This window comes from Pristiophorus japonicus, chromosome 7 (genome assembly GCF_044704955.1).
Source record: "Pristiophorus japonicus isolate sPriJap1 chromosome 7, sPriJap1.hap1, whole genome shotgun sequence".
NCBI lineage: Eukaryota > Metazoa > Chordata > Chondrichthyes > Pristiophoridae > Pristiophorus > Pristiophorus japonicus.
Window position 1 is genome coordinate 195,009,536 of NC_091983.1, and position 27,401 is coordinate 195,036,936.

General features: G+C 45.3%; 1 protein-coding gene across 4 annotated transcripts in view; it reads right to left on the reverse strand.

Annotated features, from left to right (window-relative positions):
• The window catches only part of ak9 (adenylate kinase 9), a 702,269-nt gene that overhangs the window by 199,131 nt on the left and 475,737 nt on the right, over positions 1-27,401 (reverse strand). For all 4 annotated transcript variants that reach the window (XM_070885675.1, XM_070885673.1, XM_070885672.1 and 1 more), the window contains one exon: positions 11,345-11,564. In XM_070885675.1, the coding sequence (XP_070741776.1) occupies positions 11,345-11,564 (220 nt within the window). The remainder of the gene's footprint in view (positions 1-11,344; positions 11,565-27,401) is intronic.

Consider the following 27,401-nt stretch of genomic DNA (forward strand, 5'->3'; position numbering starts at 1 on the left):
TAAACTGGGTGGCGGTGTGAGCTGTGAGGGGAATGCTAAGAGGCTGCAGGGTGACTTGGACAGGTTAGGTGAGTGGGCAAATGCATGGCAGATGCACTATAATGTGGATAAATGTGAGGTTACCCATTTTGAGGGAAAAAACACAAAGGCAGAATATTATCTGAATGGCAGCAGATTAGGAAAAGGAGAGGTGCATCGAGACCTGGGTGTCATGGTTCATCAGTCATTGAAGGTTGGCATGCAGGTACAACAGGCGGTGAAGAAGACAAATGGTATGTTGGCCTTCATAGCCCTGCGGCACTCCACTAGGCACTGCCTGCCATTCTGAAAAGGACCCGCTTATCCCGACTCTCTGCTTCCTGTCTGCCAACCAGTTCTCTATCCATAGCTAGGGGATTTGAGTATAGGAGCAGGGAGGTCTTACTGCAGTTGTACAGGGCCTTAGCGAGGCCTCACCTGGAATATTGTGTTCAGTTTTGGTCTCCTAATCTGAGGAAGGACATTCTTGCTATTGAGGGAGTGCAGCGAAGGTTTACCAGACTGATTCCAGGGATGGCTGGACTGTCATACGAGGAGAGATTGGATCAACTGGGCCTTTATTCACTGGAGTTTAAAAGGATGAGAGGGGATCTCATGGAAACGTATGACACGTAAGATTTTGACGGGACTGGATAGGTTAGATGCGGGAAGAATGTTCCAGATGTTGGGGAAGTCCAGAACCAGGAGGCATAGTCTTAGGATAAGGGGCAGGCCATTTAGGACTGAGATGAGAAGAAACTTCTTCACTCAGAGAGTTGTTAACCTGTGGAATTCCCTGCCGCAGAGAGTTGTTGATGCCAGTTCACTGGATATATTCAAGAGGGAGTTAGATATGGTCCTTACGGCTAATGGGATCAAGGGATATGGAGAGAAAGCAGGAAAGGGGTACTGAGGGAATGATCAGCCATGATCTTATTGAATGGTGGTGCAGGCTCGAAGGGCCGAATGTCCTACTCCTGCACCTATTTTCTATGTTTCTATGTTAAAACCATCCTTTGCACAATTAAAATAATCAAGAAATAATCATTACCGCAATTCTATAAGAAATAAAAAATTGAAGTTGTACCTTCAGCATCAAACTGCAATTCACCTTTCTACACTCAGCCCGGGAAGGCAGCAGGCCGGTGCGGGAGGCCACTCGGCCTGGGTTAGGGGCGGGAGAACACACTGGGAGGCCACTTGGCCTGGGCTAGGGGTGGGCGAACGCACTGGGAGGCCACTCGGCCTGGGCTAGGGGCGGGAGAACGCACTGGGAGGCCACACAGCCTGAGCTAGGGGCGGGAGAACGCACCGGGAGGCCACTCAGTCTGGGCTAGGGGTGGGAGAACACACTGGGAGGCCACTCGGCCTGGGCTAGGGGCGGGAGAACGCACTGGGAGGCCATTCGGCCTGGGTTAGGGGCGGGAGATCGCACTGGGAGGCCCTTCAGCCTGGGCTAGGGGCGGGAGGGAGCGCACTGGCCGGCATCGGGGACTACAGAGTGGCTGCAATTCAACCAGAAGAAGTCCAAACAGGTAAGTTTTTTAACTTTGTTTTACTTTCCTTGTGGGCCGGAATGAACAGGGTCCTCCCGAAACCGCTTCTCCATGACTAACGTTGTTGCCAGCAACCGTTCTTTTGATACTGGCCCACAATCTTACTCCTGCTTGCCAACAGAAACACAGCACTCCTTCTGGCACGCTCGGAGCACTACTGCGCATGCAGAGCCATTTCAGAGATGTCAGGATCGTCACTTTTTTCCACTGTGCATGGGCAGAACGCAGGCTCCACGCCCTGAGGCGACAGGCCATGCTGCTCGACTGCAGAGAAGGGGCCAAACATCAGTGAAAGTAGGAAGATCTTTTTCTGGAGCATCTCTTGACGTAATGAAGCGGCGTAACTTGGGTAAGTACGCGAGAAAACGCGCTCGGGGAAAATTGAGCCCCATAAAAGTAAACTAGCACGAAATATAAAAACAAATAGCAAGAGTTTCTATCGGTATATAAAAAGGAAAAGAGTGGCTAAAGTAAATGTTGGTCCCTTAGAGGACAAGACCGGGGAATTAGTAATGGGAAACATGGAGATGGCAGAAACTCTGAACAAATATTTTGTATCAGTCTTTACGGTAGAGGACACTAAAAATATCCCAACAGTGGATAGTCAAGGGCTCTAGGGGGGGGAGGAACTTAACACAATCACAATCACTAAGGAGGTGGTACTCAGTAAGATAATGGGACTAAAGACAAATAAATCCCCTGGACCTGATGGCTTGCATCCTCGGGTCTTAAGAGAAGTAGTGGCAGGGATAATGGATGCATTGGTTGTAATTTACCAAAATTCCCTGGATTCTGGGGAGGTCCCAGCAGATTGGAAAACTGCAAATGTAACACCCCTATTTAAAAAAGGAGGCAGACAAACAGCAGGAAACTATAGATCAGTTAGCCTAACATCTGTGGTTGGGAAAATGTTGGAGTCCATTATTAAAGAAGCTGTAGCAGGACATTTGGAAAAGCATAATTCGGTCAGGCAGAGTCAACATTAATTTATGAAGGGCAAGTCATGTTTGATAAATTTGCTGGAAATTTTGAGAATGTAACGAACAGGGTGGATAAAGGGGAACCAGTGGATGTGGTGTATTTGGACTTCCAGAAGGCATTTGAGAAGGTGCCACATAAAAGATTACTGCACAAGATAAACGTTCACGGGTTGGGGTAATATATTAGCATGGATAGAGGATTGGCTAACGAACAGAAAACAGAGAGTCAGGTTGGCAATCAGTAACCAGTGGGGTGTCGCAGGGATCAGTGCTGCGACCCCAACTATTTACAATCTATATTAAAAAGTAAGTTATTATTTAAATGGAGAAAGATTGCAAAGTGCTGCAGTACAGCGGGACCTGGGGGTACTTGTGCATGAAACACAAAAGCTAGTATGCAGGAACAGCAAGTGATCAGGAAGGCCAATGGAATCTTGGCCTTTATTGCAAAGGGGATGGAGTATAAAAGCAGGGAAGTCTTGCTATAGTTGTACAGAGTATTGGTGAGGCCATACCTGGAATACTGCGTGCAGTTTTGGTTTCCATATTTACGAAAGGATGTACTTGCTTTGGAGGCAGTTCAGAGAAGGTTCACTAGGTTGATTCCAGAGATGAGGGGGTTGACTTATGAGGAAAGGTTGAGTAGGTTGGGCCTCTACTCATTGGAATTCAGAAGAATGAGAGGTGATCTTTTCGAAACATTTAAGATTATGAGGTGGCTTGACGGGGTGGATGCAGAGAGGATGTTTCCACTGAAAGGGGAGACTAGAACTAGAGGGCATAATCTTAGAATAAGGGGCCGCCCATTTAAAACTGAGATGAGGAGAAATTTCTTCTCTCAGAGGGTTGTGGATCGATGGAATTCGGTGCCTCAGGGAACTGTGGGACATTGAATAAATTTAACACAGAAATAGACAGTTTCTTAAAAGATAAGGGAATAAGGGGTTATGGGGAGCGGGCAGGGAAGTGGACCTGAGTCCATGATCGGATCAGCCATGATTATATTAAATGGTGGAGCAGGCTCGAGGAGCCGTATGGCCTACTCCTGCTCCTATTTCTTATGTTATGTTCTTATTAACGACTTGGATGAAGGGCCCCAAGTGTAACATAGCCAAGTTTGCTGATGATACAAAGATGGGAGGAAAAACAATGTGTGAGGAGGACACAAAAAACCTGCAAAGGACATAGACAGGCTAAGTGAGTGGGCAAAAATTTGGCAGATGGAGTATAATGTTGGAAAGTGTGAGGTCATGCACTTTGGCAGAAAAAAATCAAAGAGCAAGTTATTATTTAAATGGAGAAAAATTGCAAAGTGCTGCAGTACAGCAGGACCTGGGGGTACTTGTGCATGAAACACAAAAGGTTAGTATGCAGCGATCAGGAAGCCAATGGAATCTTTGCCTTTATTGCAAAGGGAATGGAGTATAAAAGCTGGGAAGTCTTGCTACCGGTATACAGGGTATTGGTAAGGCCTCACCTGGAATACTGCGTGCAGTTTTGGTTTCCATATTTATGAAAGGATATACTTGCTTTGGAGGCAATTCAGAGAAGGTTCACGAGGTTGATTCTGGAGATGAGGGGGTTGACTTATGAAGAAAGGTTGAGTAGGTTGGGCCTCTACTCATTGAAATTCAGAAGAATGAGAGGTGATCTTATCAAAACGTATAAGATTATGAGGGGGCTTGACAAGGTGGATGCAGAGAGGATGCTTCCACTGATTCAGGAGACTAGAAGTAGGGGGCATAATCTTAGAATAAGGTGCCGTTCATTTAAAACTGAGATGAGGAGGAATTTCTTCTCTCAGAGGGTTGTAAATCTGTGGAATTTGCTGCCTTAGTGAGCTGTGAAAGCCGGGGAATTCAATAAATTTGAGACAGAGATAGACAGATTCTTAACCGATAAGGGATTAAGGGGTTATGGGGAGCGGGCAGGGAAGTGGACCTGAGTCCATGATCGGATCAGCCATGATTGTATTAAATGGCGGAGCAGGCTAGAGGGGCCGTATGGCCATTTCCTGCTTCTATTTCTTATGTTCTTATGATTGATGTCATCCTGACGGTCAAAATGGAGGAGGAGACGGCAAAACCATTGCTGAAACTTCTGGCCCGGCGCTAAATCCTGGACACCCCATTTGACACCCAGAAACACCTTTTTCTGCCCCGCTGAGGGGTGAAGCGGGACACAAATTAGCAAAAAATCCAGCCCAAGGGCTTCGGTCTTCCCAGTATTTAATAGGAGAAAATTTCTGCTCATCCAAAAGTATCAGAGGTATCGATGCAGGAGTGGGAAGAGAAGCCGTTGCAGAAGATTTTCTGGCTACCATTATATAGATAAGAATGGAACTAGGCGAGTGCAGTCCCACCCAGCTGGATGGTGGTGGAGAGGCATGGAGGAGGATGGAGTGGTCAATTGTGTCAAAGGTTGCAGACAGGTCGAGGAGGATAAGGAGGGATAGTTTACTTTTGTCACAGTCACAAAGGATTTCATTTGTGACTTTGATGAGAGCTGTTTTGGTACTGTGGCAGGAGCAGAAACCAGATTGAAGGGATTCAAACATGGAGCTCCGGGGAAGATGGGCACGGATTTGGGAGGCGATAACACATTCAAGGACTTTAGAGAGGAAAGGGAGGTTGGAGATGGGGGGGTAGCTAGCAAGCAGCGTGGGGGCTAGGGTTGTTTTTTTGGAGGAGAGTGATGGCCTCAGATTTGAAGGAGAGGGAGACAGTACCTGAGGAGGGAGACCATGAACAATGTCGGCTAACATGGGAGCCAGAAAAGGAAGTTGGGTGGTCAGCAGTTCAGTGGGAATAAGGTCAAGGGAGCAGGAAGTGGGTCTCATGGACAAGATGAGCTTGGAGGGGTCAAGAGACGCGATCAGAGAGAAACTAGGGAAAGATGCAAGTTGAGGGCTAGGGCAGGGGGGAACCTCAGAAGAAGTTTAGCCCGGTGGGTTAGGGGAAGAACTGGCAGAGGCAGCTGATCGGATGGTCTCAATCTTTGAGACAATGAAGTCCATGAGCTCCTCACACTTGTTGTTGGAGGTGAGTGTAGTGGAGACAGGGGGGAGGGGTTTAAGAAGACCGTTAGCAGTAGAGAATAGTAGCCGGGGGGTTATCTTTGCATTTCAAAATGATCCTGGAATAGTGAGCAGTTTTGGCAGATGAGAGTAGGACCCAATAATGCTTTATGTGATCCAGCCAGATCTGGCGGTGAATGGGTAATCCAGTTGTTTGCCACATCTGTTCAAGTCTGCGCCCTTTGGACTTGAGAGAGCGAAGATGAGGGCTGTAGCAGGGGGACCGGCCAGGGCGAGAGTAATGGTTTTAACAGGGACTAGGGAATTAAAGGTGGTGGTGAGGGTGTGGTTGAGCAGATCGGTGGCTGCTGAAATGTCATGGTGAAAGGAGGGCCAAAGGCTGGACAGTTTGGAGTTGACAAGTGCAGCTGCAAGAGAGTTTGGAGAGAGTTTTTTCCAGAGGTGGGTGCAGAAGGTAGTAGGGTTGGGTGGGGGAAGGGGGATGTGGGTGGAGAGCGATACAAGGAAATGGTTAGAGATAGCCTTATCTGTAATTGACACAGTAGGAATAGCGAGGCCACAAGTGATGGCAAGGTCAAGGGGGTGGCTGTGAATATGGGTTGAGGAATTCACATGGAGGGAGGAATTAAGAAAGGACAGGAGGGTAGTGAATTGAGAGGAGAGAGAGCATGATGAATTGTGGCGGAGGTTGACTTCACCGAGGATGAGAAGTCGCTTGATGCAGAGGCTGAGGGAGGAAAGCAGTGAAGATATCTCCGCGATAACATTTTTATCATTCTTGGGTGGGTGGTAGAGAATGAGAATTTTAAATGAGAGGTGAGACGGGTGGAATAAGGTGAGATGTTCAAAGGAGGAGAAAATGCCGGAGGAGTAGTAAACCAACATATAATTTGGTGATGAGAGCCAGACTGCCACTACGGCGGCCTGGGCGGTGCAAATGGAGCAAGGTATAGCCAGGCAGGGGGGCTTTGTTTAAAGGTAAGGTGTCATCACCCCTCAGCCAAGTTTCCGTCAGGGCCATGATGTTGATGCAATCATCCACGATAAGCTCTTGGATGGCAAGGTCCTTGTTTGTAAGCGAACGGACATTCTCAAGGAGATCCAGAGAGGATCGGTGATGGCTGATCCACTGCCAGCATCCACAGGATCAACGCTTGGAGGGATGAGTTGGACAGGGAGGAGGTTGGCAAGGTTAGCCCCCCATGGACAAGCTGGGCGGCAAGGTCAGTGAAAAAGTAGGATGAGACAGTTGAGGTTGCTACTTGTGAGGAAACATGACAAGTGCCACGGTGGGCCCTTTGGAGGATTCCAAGAGAGGCACAGAGGGAAGCTGCAGGCTCATCTAAAAGAGAGTTGCGCCTGGGACAGCGGCAGGACCTTAGGAAAGTCGAAGAGTAATGAAGGGGTGGGGTTGGGATTTGGGAGGACAGAGGACAGAGTATCCGCGCTCAGATGGAGAGAAAAAGACTGGGGGCTTGGGGGAGAGAGGGAGACTGGGGAATGAGGCAAAGGGGATGAGGGATCTGAGGAGGAGGGAGACGAGTTTGGGCAGATGAAGAGAGAAAGTGGGATTTGGGCTGGGATGGCGGGGGGTGGTGGGAGAGGGAGACTGGAGAATTCAGCAATTTCTGAATAGCCAGGAGCAGCAGCAGCAACGTGGTGAGTGGGAGCGGCGCCATGGGAGGAATGACCAGTAAAAGAGCGAGTGAAGCCTTTACTGTGGTAAATAGTGAAACATTGTTACCACAGGTGGGTGAATGGGGAACAAGTTGAAGAAGATTGAGGCTTCTCAGTGGATGAACCAAGGGGGAAGGGAGAAGGAAGATTTTTGATCTGAGGATTATTGGAACTTGGGATTCTTCACCAGAAGTGGCTATTGAGGCTGAGACTAGAACAGTATTTAAAAGGCAATATGATAAGTATTTGAAAAGAATGAATATAAAAGAATCGAGTGGTGGAGGAGCAATGGGGTTACAGGAAAAATCGGTAACACTGGGGGAGCCACATGCCCTCCTCCTGTTCTATAATTTTCTATTATTTTGTGAAAACTCTCCTTTATTGAGTCAGAGCTCAGTGGGCTATTTAGAAATATTGATACTGAGCTGAATTTAGGATGATGTGCCCTGTGGGAAGTACCCTTTATGTGATTGCTCAGTTTGGTTTAAGTCGGTCTGTGCCGGACAATTTTGACATGTGAAGTCCAAACTCTGATCGGCTCTGACTGAGGCTCCTAATTTAGGATTGTTGCCTTCAGAGAGAACCTGAGACCAAACCGGAGTAGAAGGAGATAGGAAGAGAGATGGGGCCTGTTAAAAGTGGCATCAAATGGGGAGCCTGACCACACCATGTGCAGTGCAGGGAGATTCTGGCTGTAGCTATAGCGTGAATATCAGTAGGTTATAGGATTACTATTAGTTAAAGTTATGATATTGGGGCATTACACCTATTACTACCAGTTACATATAGATTATCAGTAAGCTATTGTATTACTGTTGATAATGAGGAGAATCTGAGTGTCACCAGTATTACTATTAGTTATTTGTGCAATTTCAGTGAATTACTATTAGTTACTGGTGGAATCCAAGTTCCTCCTCCTTTGGTTTCCTCCCTCACCCACCTTCGGTTTCCTCTCTTCTCTGCCCTCAGTTTCCCTTCTTCGCCTACTTGCAGGTGGCCTCCTTATTCTCAAACAACAGCTGCTGGCGCAAAACCAGGAGAAAAGATACTCAACTATGGGGACCTAACAGTTATAATTTAAATGCAGTAACAGTTGCAAATGTCACTTGATCAACTTTCTAGGAATACCTACAACAAGAGTTGGCAAACCTATGTGTCACTGATTGTAAATCTCACCCTTTATAGCAATTAAGTGTAGCAGCTAAAGCACAATTATCTGGCACAATTGAGCAAACTGTTGGTGTCTCAATGCTTCTGGGTGCTATGGTGGATTCTACATAGTAAGAGTAGCCACATCACAGAGCAGGGAAACTAGCTATAAGATACTGCAATCTAGTATTTTAATGGAAGAAATCTGTCCTACAGTATTCTGGCATGACCTTGGTTGATTTTTGACAGGAAGCAGACATTGTATAACAAACATTGGGGTAAATCTCAGGTGTCATACTGGCTGGCCATCTGATCCTACTGGTGGGAAGAACAAGCCACTTTGAGACCAAGACTTCATTAACATTCCACCAACCAGCTGCACACCCAGAATGCGAATTCCGCTGCAGCTCGTCAACGCAAAATCGGACTGTTCAGATGCCATGCTGGCCGGCAGAAAGGTAGGTCCATGGATGGAGGCTATCACAAGGGTGGTGGTGGGGGGGGTGCGGGAGGAGCCCAGGGCACAATCTGCCCACATTATTCATGTGGGACCTCTTCCTCTTGCCTGCTAGTTTCTTTTGAGTCCAGAGCTCTGCCCAGTAGTCCCTCCAAATTCAATTGGGGTCCTATGTACATCATTGGACTCTGATTTGCTTAGATTAATGATGCTCCCGTTTGATTCAGTTGGGCATCTGGGCAGACCACTGAAAGGCATGAGTAAAAATGGCTGCAGAGCAGGAATGGGCCAATAAATTGACCACCACGATGTTAACTCTGTTCCTGCTCAATTTTCACTGGGTGGAAGGAGTTTAAATTGCCTCCACTTACTGCCAGTATGATCCACCGATAGTTGACAAGTATGCACTCTCAGGAATCTAGAGTGAAGAATGTTCCCAAGCCCAAAGAATAGAGAGGCATTGGCACAAGAACTGAAATTGATAAAATGTAAATCCATTTTTTTCCGAATTCATTCATGGAATGTGGGCATCGCTGGCAAGGCCAGCATTTATTGCCCATCTCTAATTGTCCTTGAGAAGGTGGTGGTGAGCCACCTTCTTGAACTGCTGCAGTCCATGTGATGAAGGTACTCTCAAAGTGCTGTTAGGTAGGGAGTTCCAGGCGATATATTTCCAAGTCAGGATGGTGTGTAACTTGGGGGGGGAACTTGCAAGTGATGATGTTCCCATGCGCCTGCTGATCTTGTCCTTTTAGGTGGTAGAGGTCGTGGGTTTGGGAGGTGCTGCCGAAGAAGCTGTGGCAAGTTGCTGCAGTGCATCTTGTAGATGGTACATACTGCAGCCATGGTGCATGGTGGCGGAGGGAGTGAATGTTGGATGTTGTGGATGGGGAGCCGTTCAAGCAGGCTGCTTTGTCTTGGATGGTGTTGTTGTTGGAGCTGCACTTATCTAGACCAGTGGAGAGTATTCCATCACACTCCCGACTTGCGCCTTGTAGATGGTGGAAAGGCTTTGGGGAGTCAGGAGGTGAGATACTTGTTGCAGAATAAACAGCCTCTGACCTAAATCTAAACAGTAATGCTCTGTAAAGGTGTGTGTTAATCCAGGTGGTAGCTATGTACATACATTCAATGAAGTTTCCCATGTGAAGGTGGACATTATGGAAGCTGCTCAATGAGTCCTAATAATTTCTACTGGTCAGGTAATAACTGTGAAAAATAGATTCTACCATATGTTTAGTTAATCTGCATCTGGAGATGGCCTAGCCCATAATTGAAAGGAACAAAGGCCTCAAGTAACTGAAGGTACATAATAAGGTAATCAGTACAATTTATGAAAAAAAATTGTACAAATGAAATTAACCCAGTAAGTTTGATTATTTACAATAATTAATAAGTTACAAGAGCCCACTTTTTATACTACAGAATTTAAGTACTACTAAGGGGATCAAGGGGTATGGCGAGAAAGCAGGAATGGGGTACTGAAGTTGCATGTTCAGCCATGAACTCATTGAATGGCGGTGCAGGCTAGAAGGGCCGAATGGCCTACTCCTGCACCTATTTTCTATGTTTTTATGTTTCTAAGTAGCAAGAAATCTTTGATGCATACCTGTATGAAAGACTGGTATTAGAGATTCGTAGTAGATGGGAATCATATGTGTATAGATTCAATAGTAGTCATTGACCAACTAATCTTACCCATGATACTCTGCTGACATGGGAATGTTACAGACTGTTCAAATGTATGCAATGGCAGGCAAAGCAGTTTTGACTGAGTTCAGACAATAAGCAGGCTGCGAGTGAAGGTCAAATAACATATTATAATGCAAAGTAGAAATTAGAGTTTGTTTACCAAACTAATTACAAAGATATTTGAACTATAGTTCATGTAAGAAACATAAAATAAGACAGATCATGGGAGCTAAGGTACCCATATGAATAGATTAAAGTGAGATAGTCCGGACATCATCAAGACTAGAGAAACAACTTGAATTGGGCCCCTTGGTATCAGGCGTGTACTGCTCAAAGATAGGAACAAGAGAGATAAGGCAAATTTCAATGAGGTGAAGGAATGTGTAGATGAGATAACATGAATAAAGTAGGGTTGTTGGAAAATTACAAGATGCTACCTTTGGTCTGAGTGACAATGGTATTTAGGCAACTAGAACCAATTAAAAAAGGTGATTTTGTTAAAGACCGTATAAGGACAATGCCAAACAAACCTATGATAAGAAATGGGTTAAAACATCGATACTCAAGGAATACACAGAGATTGCTGCGAGGACCAAGAACAGACTGAAGACGACGTCACCTGTGTCCGAGAGATTCCAGAGACCAAGGGCCGCAAACTACTCATTGAACTGTCGCCTGTCATTAAGTATATTAAGTAACCTTAATAAATCTTGATCTATTGCTCAAACATACTGACACCTATTGGTGTCTTGTCCAAGAACATTTAAAGGTTACATACCTTTATTTTTTTCTTTAGTTCTTTTATTTTATTCTTGCGTCCTAGCTTTTGGTTGCGTTTTTCTCTCCATTTTGCCAATCGTGGCGGAAGGATCCAATCTAGCACGTTATCCTCTTCAACCTTTATTAGGATGGCTGTGTCTGGGAACAAGCTATTGTTTGCCAGGTACATAACTTCATCTGCTGAACAAGGGAAACCATCCAGTACAAACCCTTTGGACCTGGGAAATGCAATGTTTATCAATAGGCTGTTATAACTTATGTCATCATAATGTAAGCTGGTTTATAATGAACTCTGCAGTGTTAAAGAGCTTATTTATCAATTATCTTCAAATGGGAAGTATCCTCTCGATATCATTGAAAATGCAGCCGTATTGCCAGTTTTGCTCAGATGCAAAATGATTTTGTACAATGACACTAAAGTGCTAATATAATCTGGGAGTCAGGTCTTGATATGAATCACAAGCACACTAAAGCCAGAAAAGATAGAGTGCATCGATTAAATTGTCTCTCACCATTTTGAGTTTTTACCGGGACAGTATAGCTCCGGCCAAATGCAAAGACAAATTTAAAAATAATTTTGTAATTATTTCAATGTTTGTAGAAGGCTGAGGCTCCTGCCCAATTCCTCCTGAGCTCTAAACAATAATAACAACCATTGTAAAACACTTCAAATACATATGTACAGATCTACTTTGTTGCTAACCTCGGTGCAACTTACAGTGATGCAGTCAAAAGTATGACTTTGGTCCACTATTGCACTCCATTTACAATGAGCTGATAGTTACAGTATGCAGATAATGGGCTATTTGGATGGCTGCATAGCATGTAGCAGATACCTGTACTTCACATTGAATGAACTTCCATTGATATTGTGTCTTTTATAATGTCAGGACTCCCCAAAGCACTTTACAGCCAATTAATTACTTTTGAGTAATGTAGGGATAGGCGATAACCAAATTGCACAAAGCAAGGTCCCACAAATAGCAATGAGATACACAACCAGATAATCTGTTTTAGTGATGTTGCTTTAGGGACGAATATTGGCCAGAACACTGGGAGAACTCCCCTGCTCTTCTTTGAATAGTGCCATGGGATCTTGTACATTCTAATATTCTAATAAAAACATTCTAATAGGGAGGTAATATTCCTTATTCACATGATAATTACATTCACAGGCTTTGGTCTTCCAGCCATAATATTGACACTAATTCATTTTAAATGGGCTGTCAGCATTACGATCGGAAAACCTAGGCCATAAATTCTAGATTATAATTAAGAAAGACTTGGATTTATATAGCGCCTTTCACGATCACCGGATGATTCAAAGCACTTTACCGCCAATGAAGCACTTTTGGAGTATAGTCACTGTTGTCATGTGGGAAACGCGACAGTCAATTTGCGCACAGCAAGCTCCCACAAACAGCAATGTGATAATAACTAGATAATCTGTTTCTTTTGTTATGTTGATTGAGGGATAAATATTGGCCAGGACACCGGGGATAACTCCCCTGCTCTTCTTCAAAATAGTGCCATGGGATCTTTTACGTCCACTTGAGAGAGCAGACAGGGCCTTGGTTTAACGTCTCATCCAAAAGATCATACCTCCAACAGTGCAGCACGCCCTCAGCACTGCACTGGAGTGTCAGCCTAGATTTTTTGTACTCAAGTTCCTAGAGTGGGACTTGAACCCTCCACCTTCTATAATAAGGCATATCAAGGAGTTTTAGCCACTTCTACTAAGTGCATTAAAGACATATTTTTACAAGCACAATGGCCCAGAAATTGCGGCCTCCCCTGGTCCGTACGAAGTTTCTACGGACCTGGGAAGGCATCGGAAAAGCTGGCTTTCAGTACGCAATGCGCATGCGTTAGAAACCGGCTTTTCCGATCGGTCAAGTTTCTAGCTTGACAGATCCTCCGTATCTCGGGAGCGAGGACATTTGCCAGGGCAAGATTGCGGGATTTATGCATATCTTGCCCAGCAAATGACCTCAAAACTCTTGCGCCTGATAAAAGCAGGCACATAGCCTACTTTTACATGCGTAAGAGTTTAAAAATATACAAAAATATAATTAAATTAAATTTAAAAAACATATTATTTTTAAAAACTCTGCCCACTACGTTACATTTATTTTTAACCATAATTAAACCTTTTTTTAAAAATCGGCAAATTTTTTTTCTTTAAAAAACATTTCTATCAACTTTAATTTCTATAGTGTATTTGTGTGAGGTGTTTTTTTTTATGTTTTATGTAGTGTTTGGGTGTTTGGGGGTGTTTCTCATTCATAGTAAGAGGAGTTTCGGACTTACAAAACTCCTATTACTATGAATGAGAAAATACTTTACTGTGATTGGGTGTCCAGGCCCACAAGACTCCTGCGGACGTCCCAACGTGAATGCGCTCCGTTGCGCAAGAAGAGGAGGCCTCAAGTCCGGGATCTCTGGTGGGCATTCGACCAAAAGGTAGGTGCGCATCTTTTCTCTTATTTTTAGTCGAATGCCCGCGGGAAGAAGAAACAGGGGTTTCTGGGCCAATGTTTAGAAAATAGCTATAAAAAAATGATCAAATACACAAGAATTGAACCTTGGGGTACCCATATTTATATTTTGCACACCAACCTTTTCGTGATTAGCCTAAGAAACACTGTAGAATAGGTTTTATTCCTGCCAATTGTTAATAATGAGGTATATAATCTACCACTCGTTAGGAGCAGGTAAAGCTAGAGCCCTGTGGGCCGATATTGATGGTCCTACCGCCAGCAAAACTAGTCGGTTTCCCAGATTTTTTGGCGCTCTCCCCTCTGTGGGAAATTATTGAGGTCCTCATGCTGGCGGTCTGGGGACCGCCGGGGAGCGACCGCCGGCGTGCAACACCGTAAAAAGTCCTCCCACCTGAGATTCATCCGAGCGGTCCTCCGCTCCTGCAGGAGAAAAGACGCTGCGTGGAAGCAGATCTTACCTGGACGATAGATGTGAAGAGCTGCAAGAAAAGGTAATTGAGATTTTTTTTTACTTCTTTTGCAGCGATTTTGTGTTAAAGGGTCCTCTGAAAGTTTTGTAATATTTTGTTGTTTATTTTTTGAGCATTTTTTTGTGCGTTCTCCCCCTCCCTAGATCCGTGTCCAGCTTCGGCGTAACTTTCTCCAGGATTCCATTAGCCACCCAGAAACCCACCTACCATCCTCTACCGCCCAGAATCAGCATGTAACACCCATTTTTGCCGCCAGGCGCTTTTTCCCTCTTTTTTAGACCAAACATCCGCCCAAAGTATCGTCAGGATCATAGCGGTCTTTTTGACCCCTTGTTTTCCTAAAGTACCTATTTAAATTTACTTTCATCTCTATAATTCCCTGAACGTAGAGCACCTGCTTAAAGCAACATAATAAAAATGTGCTCACCCATCTCTTCAAATACAACAAGTCTTTTCCCATTCACCGCATCAATATTTTATATATATATCACCATAATTAACAAAAGAAGCTTCTTAGATAACTTCTCTACTGCGGTGGAAATAATTATGTTATTTAGGGGATGGAAGGATTGGAGTATGAGGAATGATTATGTAAATTCAGCATGTTCTCACTGGAAGAGAGAAGGTTGAGAGGTGATACAATTGCTGTTTTTTAGGAATAAAGGGACTAGATAATGTAAATCATGACAAACTATTTCACCTTGTCCAGAAAGCAGAACCAGAGGACATGGCTTGCACTTAAAAGGAGGTAAATTCAAAAATAATCTGCAGTAACATTGAGGTCAAAATTAATTCCCCCATGACAGGCGGGAGAGAGTCAGGGGTTAAAAATGAAAAATCAAGGAACATGTCCCCAACTCACCATTTTTGTGGCTGCCGCCATTTTTATGGTGTGGGTTTCGTGCCGTGCATGTGTCCTGTCTTGGAGAGGTGGGACACTTCATTATAATTAAATCGGGCTCCCATAGTGCAGTTGGGTGCCAGATTTAAATTTAACAGTTTCTGACAGGGTTTCCATGGCTTGAGGGAACATGGCAGCAAAGTGGGAACAGGATCAGCCTGCTCCAGAAGTTAAATGCTTTTTAGAACACTCCTTATGGGCCAGGAGGCTCCTTATGGGACAGGAGGAGCAGGAGTACTCCCCCTGCACCTCAAATAAACTTTCGGCCTCCCTTCTGCTTATCGCAGCCTCTCCTAGCTGCTGCGATTGGTGACTGCCCCCCACCCCAGCCAAATTTCTGATCTCCAGCCTGCCCCACAATCAGCCGACCCCACTCCAACCCCTGATCTCTAGCCTCCTACCTCATAATCAGCCTTCTAACCCCCGATCTTGAGTCACCTACCCTGCGATTGGCAAACCCCTCCCTCCAACAAAGCCCCGTTCTCTCCCGATTGTCGGGGACCATCCCCAACCCAAACAGCATCAGTGGGCAGGTTATTGGTAAGTACCAGCCATTTGATGGTTCTATTGATGATTCCTTCCATCACTTTACTGATGATAGTGAGGAGGCTGATTGTGCACTAATTGGCGAGGTTAGATTTATCCTGTGTTTTGTGGATACGAAGTACTTGTGCATTTCGACATTGTCAGGCACTGTAACATCTTGGCTAGGAGAAAAGCTAGTTCTGGTACACAAGACTCCAGCACTACAGTCGCGGTGTTGTCAGGGTCCAGAGCCTTTGCTGTGTTCAATGCAATCAGCGTGTTTCTTAATGTCATATAGAATGAACTGAATTGGCTAGAAGTTGGCATCTATGATGATGGGGACCTCAGAAGGAGATCAAGTAGGATCATCCACTTAGAAATTTTGGCTGAAGACATGGTTGAGGATGACATTGTTTATGGAGCCTCCTCCTCCGGTAAGTTGCTGCTTACACACCGCCATTCTTGACATTGTGGTAGGGCTCGAGTTTTGCTCTGATCTGTTGCGTATAGGATTTCTTAGTTTTGTCTATTACATGCTGCTTTTGGTGTTTGGCATGGAGGCCTCCCGGTGTGTTAGCTTCAAGAGACTGATACCTAATTCTAAGCTATGTCTGATGCTGCTCCTAGCACACCCTTATACAATTCCCATTCAAACAGCATTGTTTTTCCAGTTTGATGGTGATGGAGGAGCGAGGAAGATACAAGATATTACAGATTGTGGTGGTGTACTGCTGCTGGCCCAGTTTTGGGCTGCTAGATTTGTCCCTAGCTTTTCCCATTTAACAAGGTGGTAACCACACTACATTCACTGTGGAGATGAATTTTCTTTTCACAAGGACTACCCAATTGGTCACTCCTAGCAATGCTAACGAGGACAGACACGTCTTTGACAGGTAGATTTGTCAGGATGAGGTCAAGTAGTTTATTCCCTCATGTTGGTTCCTTCACTAACTGACACACGCCCAATCAGCAAACTATAGGGTCAATTTTAATTGAGAGTGAGAAGCGAGCAGGCGGGTATGAGCCGAGTGCCAATTCCCTCTGATCTCAGCAGTTTCAGGACTGGGAGATTTTAACTCCTGGGCCTCATCTGCAATCCCCATGTCAGTTGCCTACCCAAATCTGGCGGGAAGCGGTAGCTGGTCAGCGAGCAAGAGTGTAAATTCTGGCAGCAGCGGGCCACTGGACAGGACTGAAGGGTTTCAGGAGGGCCTCTCAATTGGGAAGTGGGAAAGGGAGGTCTAAACCTACCTTGAGGAACCTGGAGGTGAAAAAAAAGATGGTCCTCTTCAGGCTCTGGCTGCTCTACCTCCTAGCTTCATCATGACTTCTCTGCTCAGCCCATTGCAGTCTGGCTCAATTATGTCATTGGACTCAGGTCCATATTTAAAGAAGGACCCCACCTATTTTAGGCCTGCGTGAGAAGAGCAGATTAAAATAGAACACAGCGGAAATGGGCTCCCGAATGAAGTCTCCCGGATGATTTTATCTGCCCGTCTACCTGTCCAGTGGATAGGGTTAAATTTGCACCCATGTCTATCAGGAATGAATCAACTTTGATTGGGGCTACCACTCTTTGTGGTGGACAATGAAGTTCCCCACCCTGAATGTATTTTGTGCCCTTGCTTTCCTCAGTATTCAACAAGGAGGAGTATTGAACAGTCAGTCGAGGGACAAATGATGGTTTTTGATGAGCAGAAAAATTCCTTGGCTTTCTTTCACCTGAAGCCATGAAACTTCATGGGGTCTGGAGTCAACGTTAGGAGTCCCACAGCCAGTCCCATTTGTTGTCCATCTCTGGTAGGTCGGTCATATTGGCGAGACAGGAGTATGGGATTGGCTGATGAATACCATTCTGCGAGTAAGACTGTCAAGCTGTTGTTTGATTAGTCTGTGGCACAGCTCTCTCAATTTGGGTAGCACTACCCAGATATTAGTAAGGGGGAGTCTGCAGAGTCAATTGGGTTGAAACTGCCGCAGTCTTGTCCTGGTGTGATCCCTGGGTCACTGTAATAGGCCTTTCCAATTTTCTTATTACTCAACTTCATAGCAATTGCTTTCTTTTTATAACTATGTGGCTTGCTAAGCTACTTTGGAGAGCATCAAGAATCAATCCTGTAGTGGGGGAGCAGAGTCATATGTAGGCCAGATCAGACAGAGCTAACAGGCTTTTCCTTCTCTGGAAAACGTTTGTGAAATAGTTTTCATGACAATATGGCAGCTTTTACGATCATTTTTTGTAACGCTACCCCACAAATTGCCAGATTTATTGAATCCAATTCCATAACTCGCCATGCTGGTATTTGAAATCTTGATCTTTATTTGCCCATTACTGTAATCTACAAAGTCATAATTTGAAATGGGCCGAATGGGCTCCTTCTGTGCTGTAAATTTCTGTGATTCTAAGGAACCATTCACAACTTGTAAAAATGTGCATGGGAGCTGGGAATTAAGATCAAATAAATAGTTACAGGTAAATTTAGATAAATTAGGGGCCCATGTGTGGCAGCTATCTTTCATTGTGGATAAGTATAGTGTTATGCATTTAGTTCTGAAAAACTCTAAGCTTATGTATACAATGCAGGGTTATCTACTAAACATTACAAAGTAGGAGGGATGTGGAGTTCATAGCTGATAAATCATTGAAGGTCTAAAAACAATGTTAGGAGGCCACTGGGAATGCAAATAGGCTGCATTAGTAAAACAATGCAATACAAGACTATGGGCCCGAACTTGGTCAATGCTAAAGCCCGCCCAAGGGACCGCCGAGAGACCTGGCGGTACTTTGGTAGGGAGATTCCTTCAAAGGATCAGCAAAGACCTCCCGTGGCAAAAAAAACGACTTACGGCTTGAATCTGGGCGGCAGCAGGCGGGAGCTCCCAATTTCAGCAGCAAATGCAATCCTCGCCAAAGTGCCGCCGAGGATTGAGTCAGGCCCAGGGAGGGGGAAACACATAAAAATAACAATTTGCACAGAAAAAAAAAAATCACTGGAAAACATCCAGGGGACCCCATCCAGATGAATCGCTGCAAAAAAAATAAATAAAATTTGCTAACCTTTTGTTGCAGGTCTTCATACTTATCATCACTTACCTGCCTCCATGCAGCAGTCCTTCCCCCTGCTGCCGCCGACTCCCGCCCGGAGGAATCTGCCAGCTCGGCGGGCAGGAGGACACTTACGTGCCTTGCGCGCTAGCGGCCGTCAGCAGGCGATTCCCAGCGGTCTTCCCCTCCCGCCAGCGGGAAGCCTCGTAGAAAATGGCACCGAGGGGAGACAAATTCTGCGGCGGTAAGGCCACCAAGTTTTGGCCCTATGGGGCCGATTTTCAGCAAGGCCTCCGCCCAACCAAGTGCTGCCCAAAGTGCCACCGTTGGCCGCCAAGACACCAGGCGGTACTTTGGGCGAGATATTCAGGAAGAAGGTCCCTCGAAGGTCGGCAGGCGGCAAATGGAAGACGTACACCGCCAATCTGGGTGGCAGCGGGCGGGAGGTCGCATTCTCGGTGGCAGAGACGCTTGCCGCCCAAGTGCCGCCGAGGATGCAGTCGGGCCCACAGAGGGTTGAAGACCTGAAAAAAAAACAACAGCAAAACATAATAAATAAGTTGTTGTTGAAAAAAAGTATTAAAATGTTCACTTACCTTTTTTTCAGGTTCTTCATACTCAACGTCGGGGACAGACCGGCCTCCAGCCAATGGTCCATCCCCATTCTGCCGCTGAGTCCCGCCGACTCCCACTCACAGGAATCTGGCTCGGTTGCGCCACTCGGCCATCCGCTAACGTCAGCGGGCGGTTCCCGGTGGCTCTCCCCTCCCGCCTACTCCAGGCCACCCTGAAAGTGGCACTGGGCAGATCTTCAGGAGGAATGTCGGTGGGAGTGGGCGACAGCGGGCGGTGATGTGTTGAAAATCGGCCCCTATGAATACTACATTTTGCAACCTAAGCCTTCAATTATTGCCTCTCGTTTTGTTCCCCTCGCATGGCAGGGCATAAATGGTGGCCAGATGAAAGCACAGAGAAGGATGCCAAAGTGATACTCAGTTTCAGAGTTCTTAGTTACCAAGATAGGTTAGGTGAGGAGATTATTTTCATTCGAGAAACACAAGCTTACAGGAGATAGGACTGAAGTTTTTAAAATGATAAAAACATTAGACTGTCCAGTGAAATAGGCTCTTTTTACAATTATCACCCTCTGGAATAAGATCAAGTGTGCATTGAGTATGGATTCCCTTAAGTACCTCAAAATGGATGTGAACAAATTTGAGAAAGGTGGATGTTTCAAGTTATAGACAGAAAATTGTGGGCTGGCTGAAATTGCGGAGTGGGCAGGGCAGAGAAAAAATTCCCATAGTTTTTCTCAAATTAGCCTCAGGTTTTTCTGTTTTTCTTTTCATATTTAAATTTGTCTGTCAGTTTATAGCCTGAGACAGAGCTGATATAGTTTATGTTCTAAAGTTGAGATTGCATGGTGGCATGTGATATTACATAGAATTACATCGGATATGCGGCACAGAAACAGGCCATTCGGCCCAACCTGTTTATGCCAGTGTTTATGCTCCACTCGAGCCTCCTCCCACCTTTCCTCATCTAATCCTATCAGCATAACCCTCTATTCCCTTCTCCCTCATATACTTATCTGACTGCCCCTGAAATGCATCTATATTATTCACTTCAACCACTCCCTATGGTAGCGAGTTTCACATTCTCACCACTCTGGGTAAAAAAAGTACTTCTGAATTCCCGATTTGATTTTTTTGTGACTATCTTATATTGAAGGCCTTTAGTTTTGCACTTTCCCACAAGTAGAAACACTCTCTCTCTCTATCTCCTCTATAAAACCTTTCATGATTTAAAAAACCTCGACAGGTTGAACCTCCCTGATCCAGAACTTCTTGATCCAGAACCACCCTTCGTCCAGAACCATTCCCGGCCACCAGGTAGCGCATGCGCAGAACTTCAACATGAACAAATTGAAGCTCTTCCTCGCTGCTGATGCCGGCAATCGCTGACCTGATTCCGCGATCTACCGTCCGTCCGCCCCCCCCTCCCCACCCCATGAACTCTCTGCCGCACTCCCAGCCCCAAGCCAGCCAGCCCTGATAGCCCCTTGCTCAGTACTTATACCATCCAATTTGACGTGACCAGCCCTCGTCCGGAAATATCCCTTATCCAGAACAGGCCAAGTCCTGAGGGTTCCGGATAAGGGAGGTTTCAACATCTATTAGGTCATCCCTCAGCCTTCTCTTTTCAAGAGAAAGGAGACCCAGCCTGTTCATCCTTTCGTGATATGTATCATGATCATCATCATAGGCAGTCCCTGGGAATCGAGGAAGACTTGCTTCCACTCTTAACATGAGTTCTTTGGTGGCTGTATAGTCCACTACGAAAACCACAGTCTCTGTCACAGGTGGGACAGATAGTTGTTGAGGGAAGGGGTGGGTGGGACTGGTTTGCCGCTGGCTGCGCTTAATTTCTGCATGCTCTTGGCTCAGCGCCCTCCCGGATGCACTTCCTCCATTTAGGGCGGCCTTAGGCCAGGGACTCTCAGGTGTCAGTGGGGATGTTGCACTTTATCAGGGAGGCTTTGAGGTGATGTTTATAAAAACATAAGAAATAGGAGGCCATTTGGCCCGTCATGCCTGTCCCGCCATTTAATAAGATTATAGCTGATCTGATGTTGGGCTCAGCTCCCCATAACCCTATACTCCCTTTTCGCTTAAAAATCTGTCTATCTCCACATTAAATATATTCAATGATCCAGCCTCCACAGCTCTCTGGGGCAGATGATTCCACAGATTTACGACCCTCTGAGAGAAGAAATTCCTCCTCATTTCAGTTCTAAATGGGCGACCCCTTATTCTTAAACTATGCCCCCAAGTTCTAGATTCTCCCACAAGGGGGAACATCCTCTCTGCACCTACCATGTCAAGCCCTCTCAGTATCTTATATGTTTCAATAAAATCACCTCTTATTCTTCTAAACTCCAATGTGTTTAGGCCCAACCTGCTTAAAATTCCTTCATAAGTCAACCCCTTCATCTCAGGAATCAACCTAGTGAACCTTCTCTGAACTGCCTCCAATGCAAATATGTCCATCTTTAAATAAGGAGTCCAATACTGAACGCAGTACTCCAGGTGTGGCCTCACCAATACAGTTGTAACAGGACTTCCCTGCTTTTATACTCCATCCCCTTTGCAATAAAGACATAGAAACATAGAAAATAGGTGCAGGAGTAGGCCATTCAGCCCTTCGACCTGCACCACCATTCAATAAGATCATGGCTGATCATTCACCTCAGTACCCCTTTCCTGCTTTCTCTCCATATCCCTTGATCCCTTTATCCGTAAGGGCCATATCTAACTCCCTCTTGAATACATCTAACGAACTGGCATCAACAACTCTCTGCAGAAGAGAATTCCACAGGTTAACAACTTTCTGAGTGAAGAAGTTTCTCCTCATCTCGGTCCTAAATGGCTTACCCCTTATTCTTAGACTGTGACCCCTGGTTCTAGACTCCCCCAATTCCTGCATCTAATCTGTCCAGTCCCGTCAGAATGTTATATGTTTCTATGAGATCCCCTCTCATTCCTCTAAACTCCAGTGAATACAGGCCTAGTCGATCCAGTCTCTCCTCATATGTCAGTCCTGCCATCCCAGGAATCAGTCTGGTGAACCTTCGCTGCACTCCCTCAATAGCAAGAACGTCCTTCCTCAGATTAGCAGACCAAAACTGAACACCAAGGCCCTGTACAGCTGCAGCAAGAACTCCCTGCTCCAATACGCAAATCCCCTAGCTATGAAGGTCAACATGCCATTTGCCTTCTTCACTGCCTGCTGCACCTGCATGCCAACCTTCAATGACTGATGTACAATGACACCCAGGTCTCATTGTAACTCCCCTTTTCCTAATCTGCCGCCATTCAGATAATATTCTGCCTTCATGTTTGTGCCGCCAAAGTGGATAACCTCACATTTATCCACATTATACTGCATCTGCCATGCATTTGCCCACTCACCTAACCTATCCAAGTCACCCTGCAGCCTCTTAGCATCCTCCTCACGGCTCACACTGCCACTCAGCTTAGCGTCATCTGCAAACTTGGAGATATTACACTCAATTTCTTCATCTAAATCATTGATGTATATTGTAAATAGCTGGGGTCCCAGCACTGAGCCCTGCGGCACCACACTAGTCACTACCTGCCATTCTGAAAAGGACCCATTTATCCCGACTCTGCTTCCTGACTGCCAACCAGTTCTCTATCCATGTCAATACATTACCCCCAATACTATGTGCTTTAATTTTGCATACCAATCTCTTGTCAAAAGACTTTTGAAAGTCCAAATACACCACATCCACTGGTTCTCCCTTGTCCACTCTACTAGTTACATCCTCAAAAAATTCGAGAAGATTTGTCAAGCAAGATTTCCCTTTCATAAATCCATGCTGACTTGAACCGATCCTGTCACTGCTTTCCAAATGCGCTGCTATTTCATCTTTAATAATTGATTCCAACATTTTCCCCACTACTGATGTCAGGCTAACCGGTCTATAATTCCCCGTTTTCTTTCTCCCTCCTTTTTTAAAAAGTGGTGTTACATTAGCTACCCTCCAGTCCATAAGAACTGATCCAGAGTCGATAGACTGTTGGAAAATGATCACCAATGAATCCACTATTTCTAGGTCCACTTCCTGAAGTACTCTGGGATGCAGACTAACAGGCCTTGGGGATTTATCGGCCTTCAATCCCATCAATTTCTCCAACACAATTTCCTGGCTAATAAGGATTTCATTCAGTTCCTCCTTCTCGCTAGACCCTCGGTCCCTGAGTATTTCTGGAACATTATTTGTGTCTTCCTTAGTGAAGACAGAACCAAAGTATTTGTTCAATTGGTCTGCCATTTCTTTGTTCCCCATTATAAATTCACCTGATTCTGACTGCAAGGGACCTACGTTTGTCTTCACTAATCTTTTCCTCTTCACATATCTATAGAAGCTTTTGCAGTCAGTTTTTATGTTCCTAGCAAGCTTTCTCTCATCCACTATTTTCCCCCTCCTAATTAGAAACATAGAAACATAGAAACATAGAAAATAGGTGCAGGAGCAGGCCATTCAGCCCTTCTAGCCTGCACCGCCATTCAATGAGTTCATGGCTGAACATGAAACTTCAGTACCCCCTTCCTGCTTTCTCGCCATAACCCTTGATCCCCCGAGTAGTAAGGACTTCATCTAACTCCCTTTTGAATATATTTAGTGAATTGGCCTCAACTACTTTCTGTGGTAGAGAATTCCACAGGTTCACCACTCTCTGGGTGAAGAAGTTTCTCCTCATCTCGGTCCTAAATGGCTTACCCCTTATCCTCAGACTGTGACCCCTGGTTCTGGACTTCCCCAACATTGGGAACATTCTTTCTGCATCTAACCTGTCTAAACCCGTCAGAATTTTAAACGTTTCTATGAGGTCCCCTCTCATTCTTCTGAACTCCAGTGAATACAAGCCCAATTGATCCAATCTTTCTTGATAGGTCAGTCCCGCCATCCCGGGAATCAGTCTGGTGAACCTTCGCTGCACTCCCTCAATAGCAAGAATGTCCTTCCTCAAGTTAGGAGACCAAAACTGTACACAATACTCCAGGTGTGGCCTCACCAAGGCCCTGTACAACTGTAGCAACACCTCCCTGCCCCTGTATTCAAATCCCCTCGCTATGAAGGCCAACATGCCATTTGCTTTCTTAACCGCCTGCTGTACCTGCATGCCAACCTTCAATGACTGATGTACCATGACACCCAGGTCTCGTTGCACCTTCCCTTTTCCTAATCTGTCACCATTCAGATAATAGTCTGTCACTCTGTTTTTACCACCAAAGTGGATAACCTCACATTTATCCACATTATACTTCATCTGCCATGCATTTGCCCACTCACCTAACCTATCCAAGTCACTCTGCAGCCTAATAGCATCCTCCTCGCAGCTCACACTGCCACCCAACTTAGTATCATCCGCAAATTTGGAGATACTGCATTTAATCCCCTCGTCTAAATCATTAATGTACAATGTAAACAGCTGGGGCCCCAGCACAGAACCTTGCGGCACTCCACTAGTCACTGCCTGCCATTCTGAAAAGTACCCGTTTACTCCTACTCTTTGCTTCCTGTCTGACAACCAGTTCTCAATCCACGTCAGCACACTACCCCCAATCCCATGTGCTTTAACTTTGCACATTAATCTCTTGTGTGGGACCTTGTCGAAAGCCTTCTGAAAGTCCAAATATACCACATCAACTGGTTCTCCTTTGTCCACTTTACTGGAAACATCCTCAAAAAATTCCAGAAGATTTGTCAAGCATGATTTCCCTTTCACAAATCCATGCTGACTTGGACCTATCATGTCACCATTTTCCAGATGCACTGCTATGACATCCTTAATAATTGATTCCATCATTTTACCCACTACTGAGGTCAGGCTGACCGGTCTATAATTCCCTGTTTTCTCTCTCCCTCCTTTTTTAAACCCTTTGTCCTCCTCTGCTGAATTCTAAATTTCTCCCAGTCCTCAGGTTTGCTGCTTTTTCTGGCCAATTTATGTGCCTCTTCCTTGGATTTAACACTATCCTTAATTTCCCTTGTTAGCCACGGTTGAGCCACCTTCCCCGTTTTATTTTTACTCCAGACTGGGATGTACAATTGTTGAAGTTCATCCATGTGATCTTTAAATGTTTGCCATTGCCTATCCACCATCAACCCTTTAAGTAGCATTCACCAGTCTATTCTAGCCAATTCACGTCTCATACCATCGAAGTTACCTTTCCTTAAGTTCAGGACCCTAATCCCTGAATTAACCGTGTCACTCTCCACCTTACTAAAGAATTCTACCATATTATGGTCACTCTTCCCCAAGGGGCCTTGCACAACAAGATTGCTAATTATTAGAATTAGGAACAGGAGTAGGCCATCTAGCCTCGCGAGCCTGCTCCGCCATTCAACAAGATCATGGCTGATCTGGCCGTGGACTCAGCTCCACTTACCCGCCCGCTCCCCGTAACCCTTAATTCCCTTATTGGTTAAAAATCTATCTATCTGTGACTTGAATACATTCAATGAGCTAGCCTCAACTGCTTCCTTGGGCAGAGAATTCCACAGATTCACAACCCTCTGGGAGAAGAAATTCCTTCTCAACTGGTTTTAAATTGGCTCCCCTGTATTTTGAGGCTGTGCCCCTAGTTCTAGTCTCCCCGACCAGTGGAAACAACCTCTCTGCCTCTATCTTGTCAATTCCTTTCATTATTTTAAATGTTTCTGTAAGATCACCCCTCATCCTTCTGAACTCCAACGAGTAAAGACCCAGTCTACTCAATCTATCATCATAAGGTAACCCCCTCATCTCCGGAATCAGCCTAGTGAATCGTCTCTGTACCCCCTCCAAAGCTAGTATATCCTTCCTTAAGAAAGGTGACCAAAACTGCATGCAGTACTCCAGGTGCGGCCTCACCAATACCCTATACAGTTGCAGCAGGACCTCCCTGCTTTTGTACTCCATCCCTCTCGCAATGAAGGCCAACATTCCATTCGCCTTCCTGATTACCTGCTGCACCTGCAAACTAACTTTTTGGGATTCATGCACAAGGACCCCCAGGTCCCTCTGCACTGCAGCATGTTGTAATTTCTCCCTATTCAAATAATATTCCCTTTTACTGTTTTTTTCCCCCAAGGTGGATGACCTCACATTTTCCGACATTGTATTCCATCTGCCAAACCTTAGCCCATTCGCTTAACCTATCTAAATCTCTTTGCAGCCTCTCTGTGTCCTCTACACAACCCGCTTTCCCACTAATCTTTGTGTCATCTGCAAATTTTGTTACACTACACTCTGTCCCCTCTTCCAGGTCATCTATATATATTGTAAACAGTTGTGGTCCCAGCACCGATCTCTGTGGCACACCACTAACCACCGTTTTCCAACCCGAAAAGGACCCATTTATCCCGACTCTCTGCTTTCTGTTCGCCAGCCAATTCTCGATCCATGCTAATACATTTCCTCTGATTCCGCGTACCTTTATCTTCTGCAGTAACCTTTTGTGTGGCACCTTATCGAATGCCTTTTGGAAATCTATATACACCACATCCATCGGTACACCTCTATCCACCATGCTCGTTATATCCTCAAAGAATTCCAGTAAACTAGGTAAACGTGATTTCCCCTTCATGAATCCATGTTGCGACTGCTTGATTGCACTATTCCTATCTAGATGTCCCGCTATTTCTTCCTTAATGATAGCTTCAAGCATTTTCCCCACTACAGATGTTAAACTAACCGGCCTATAGTTACCTGCCTTTTGCTGCCCCCTTTTTTAAACAGAGGTGTTACATTAGCTGCTTTCCAATCCACTGGTACCACCCCAGAGTCCAGAGAATTTTGGTAGATTATAACGAATACATCTGCTATAACTTCCGCCATCTCTTTTAATACCCTGGGATGCATTTCATCAGGACCAGGGGACTTGTCTACCTTGAGTCCCATTAGCCTGTCCAGCCCCTAGTGATAGTGATTATCTCAAGGTCCTCCCTTCCCACATTCCCATGACCAGCAATTTTTGGCATGGTTTTTGTGTCTTCCACTGTGAAGACCAAAGCAAAATAAGTTTAAGGTCTCAGCCAT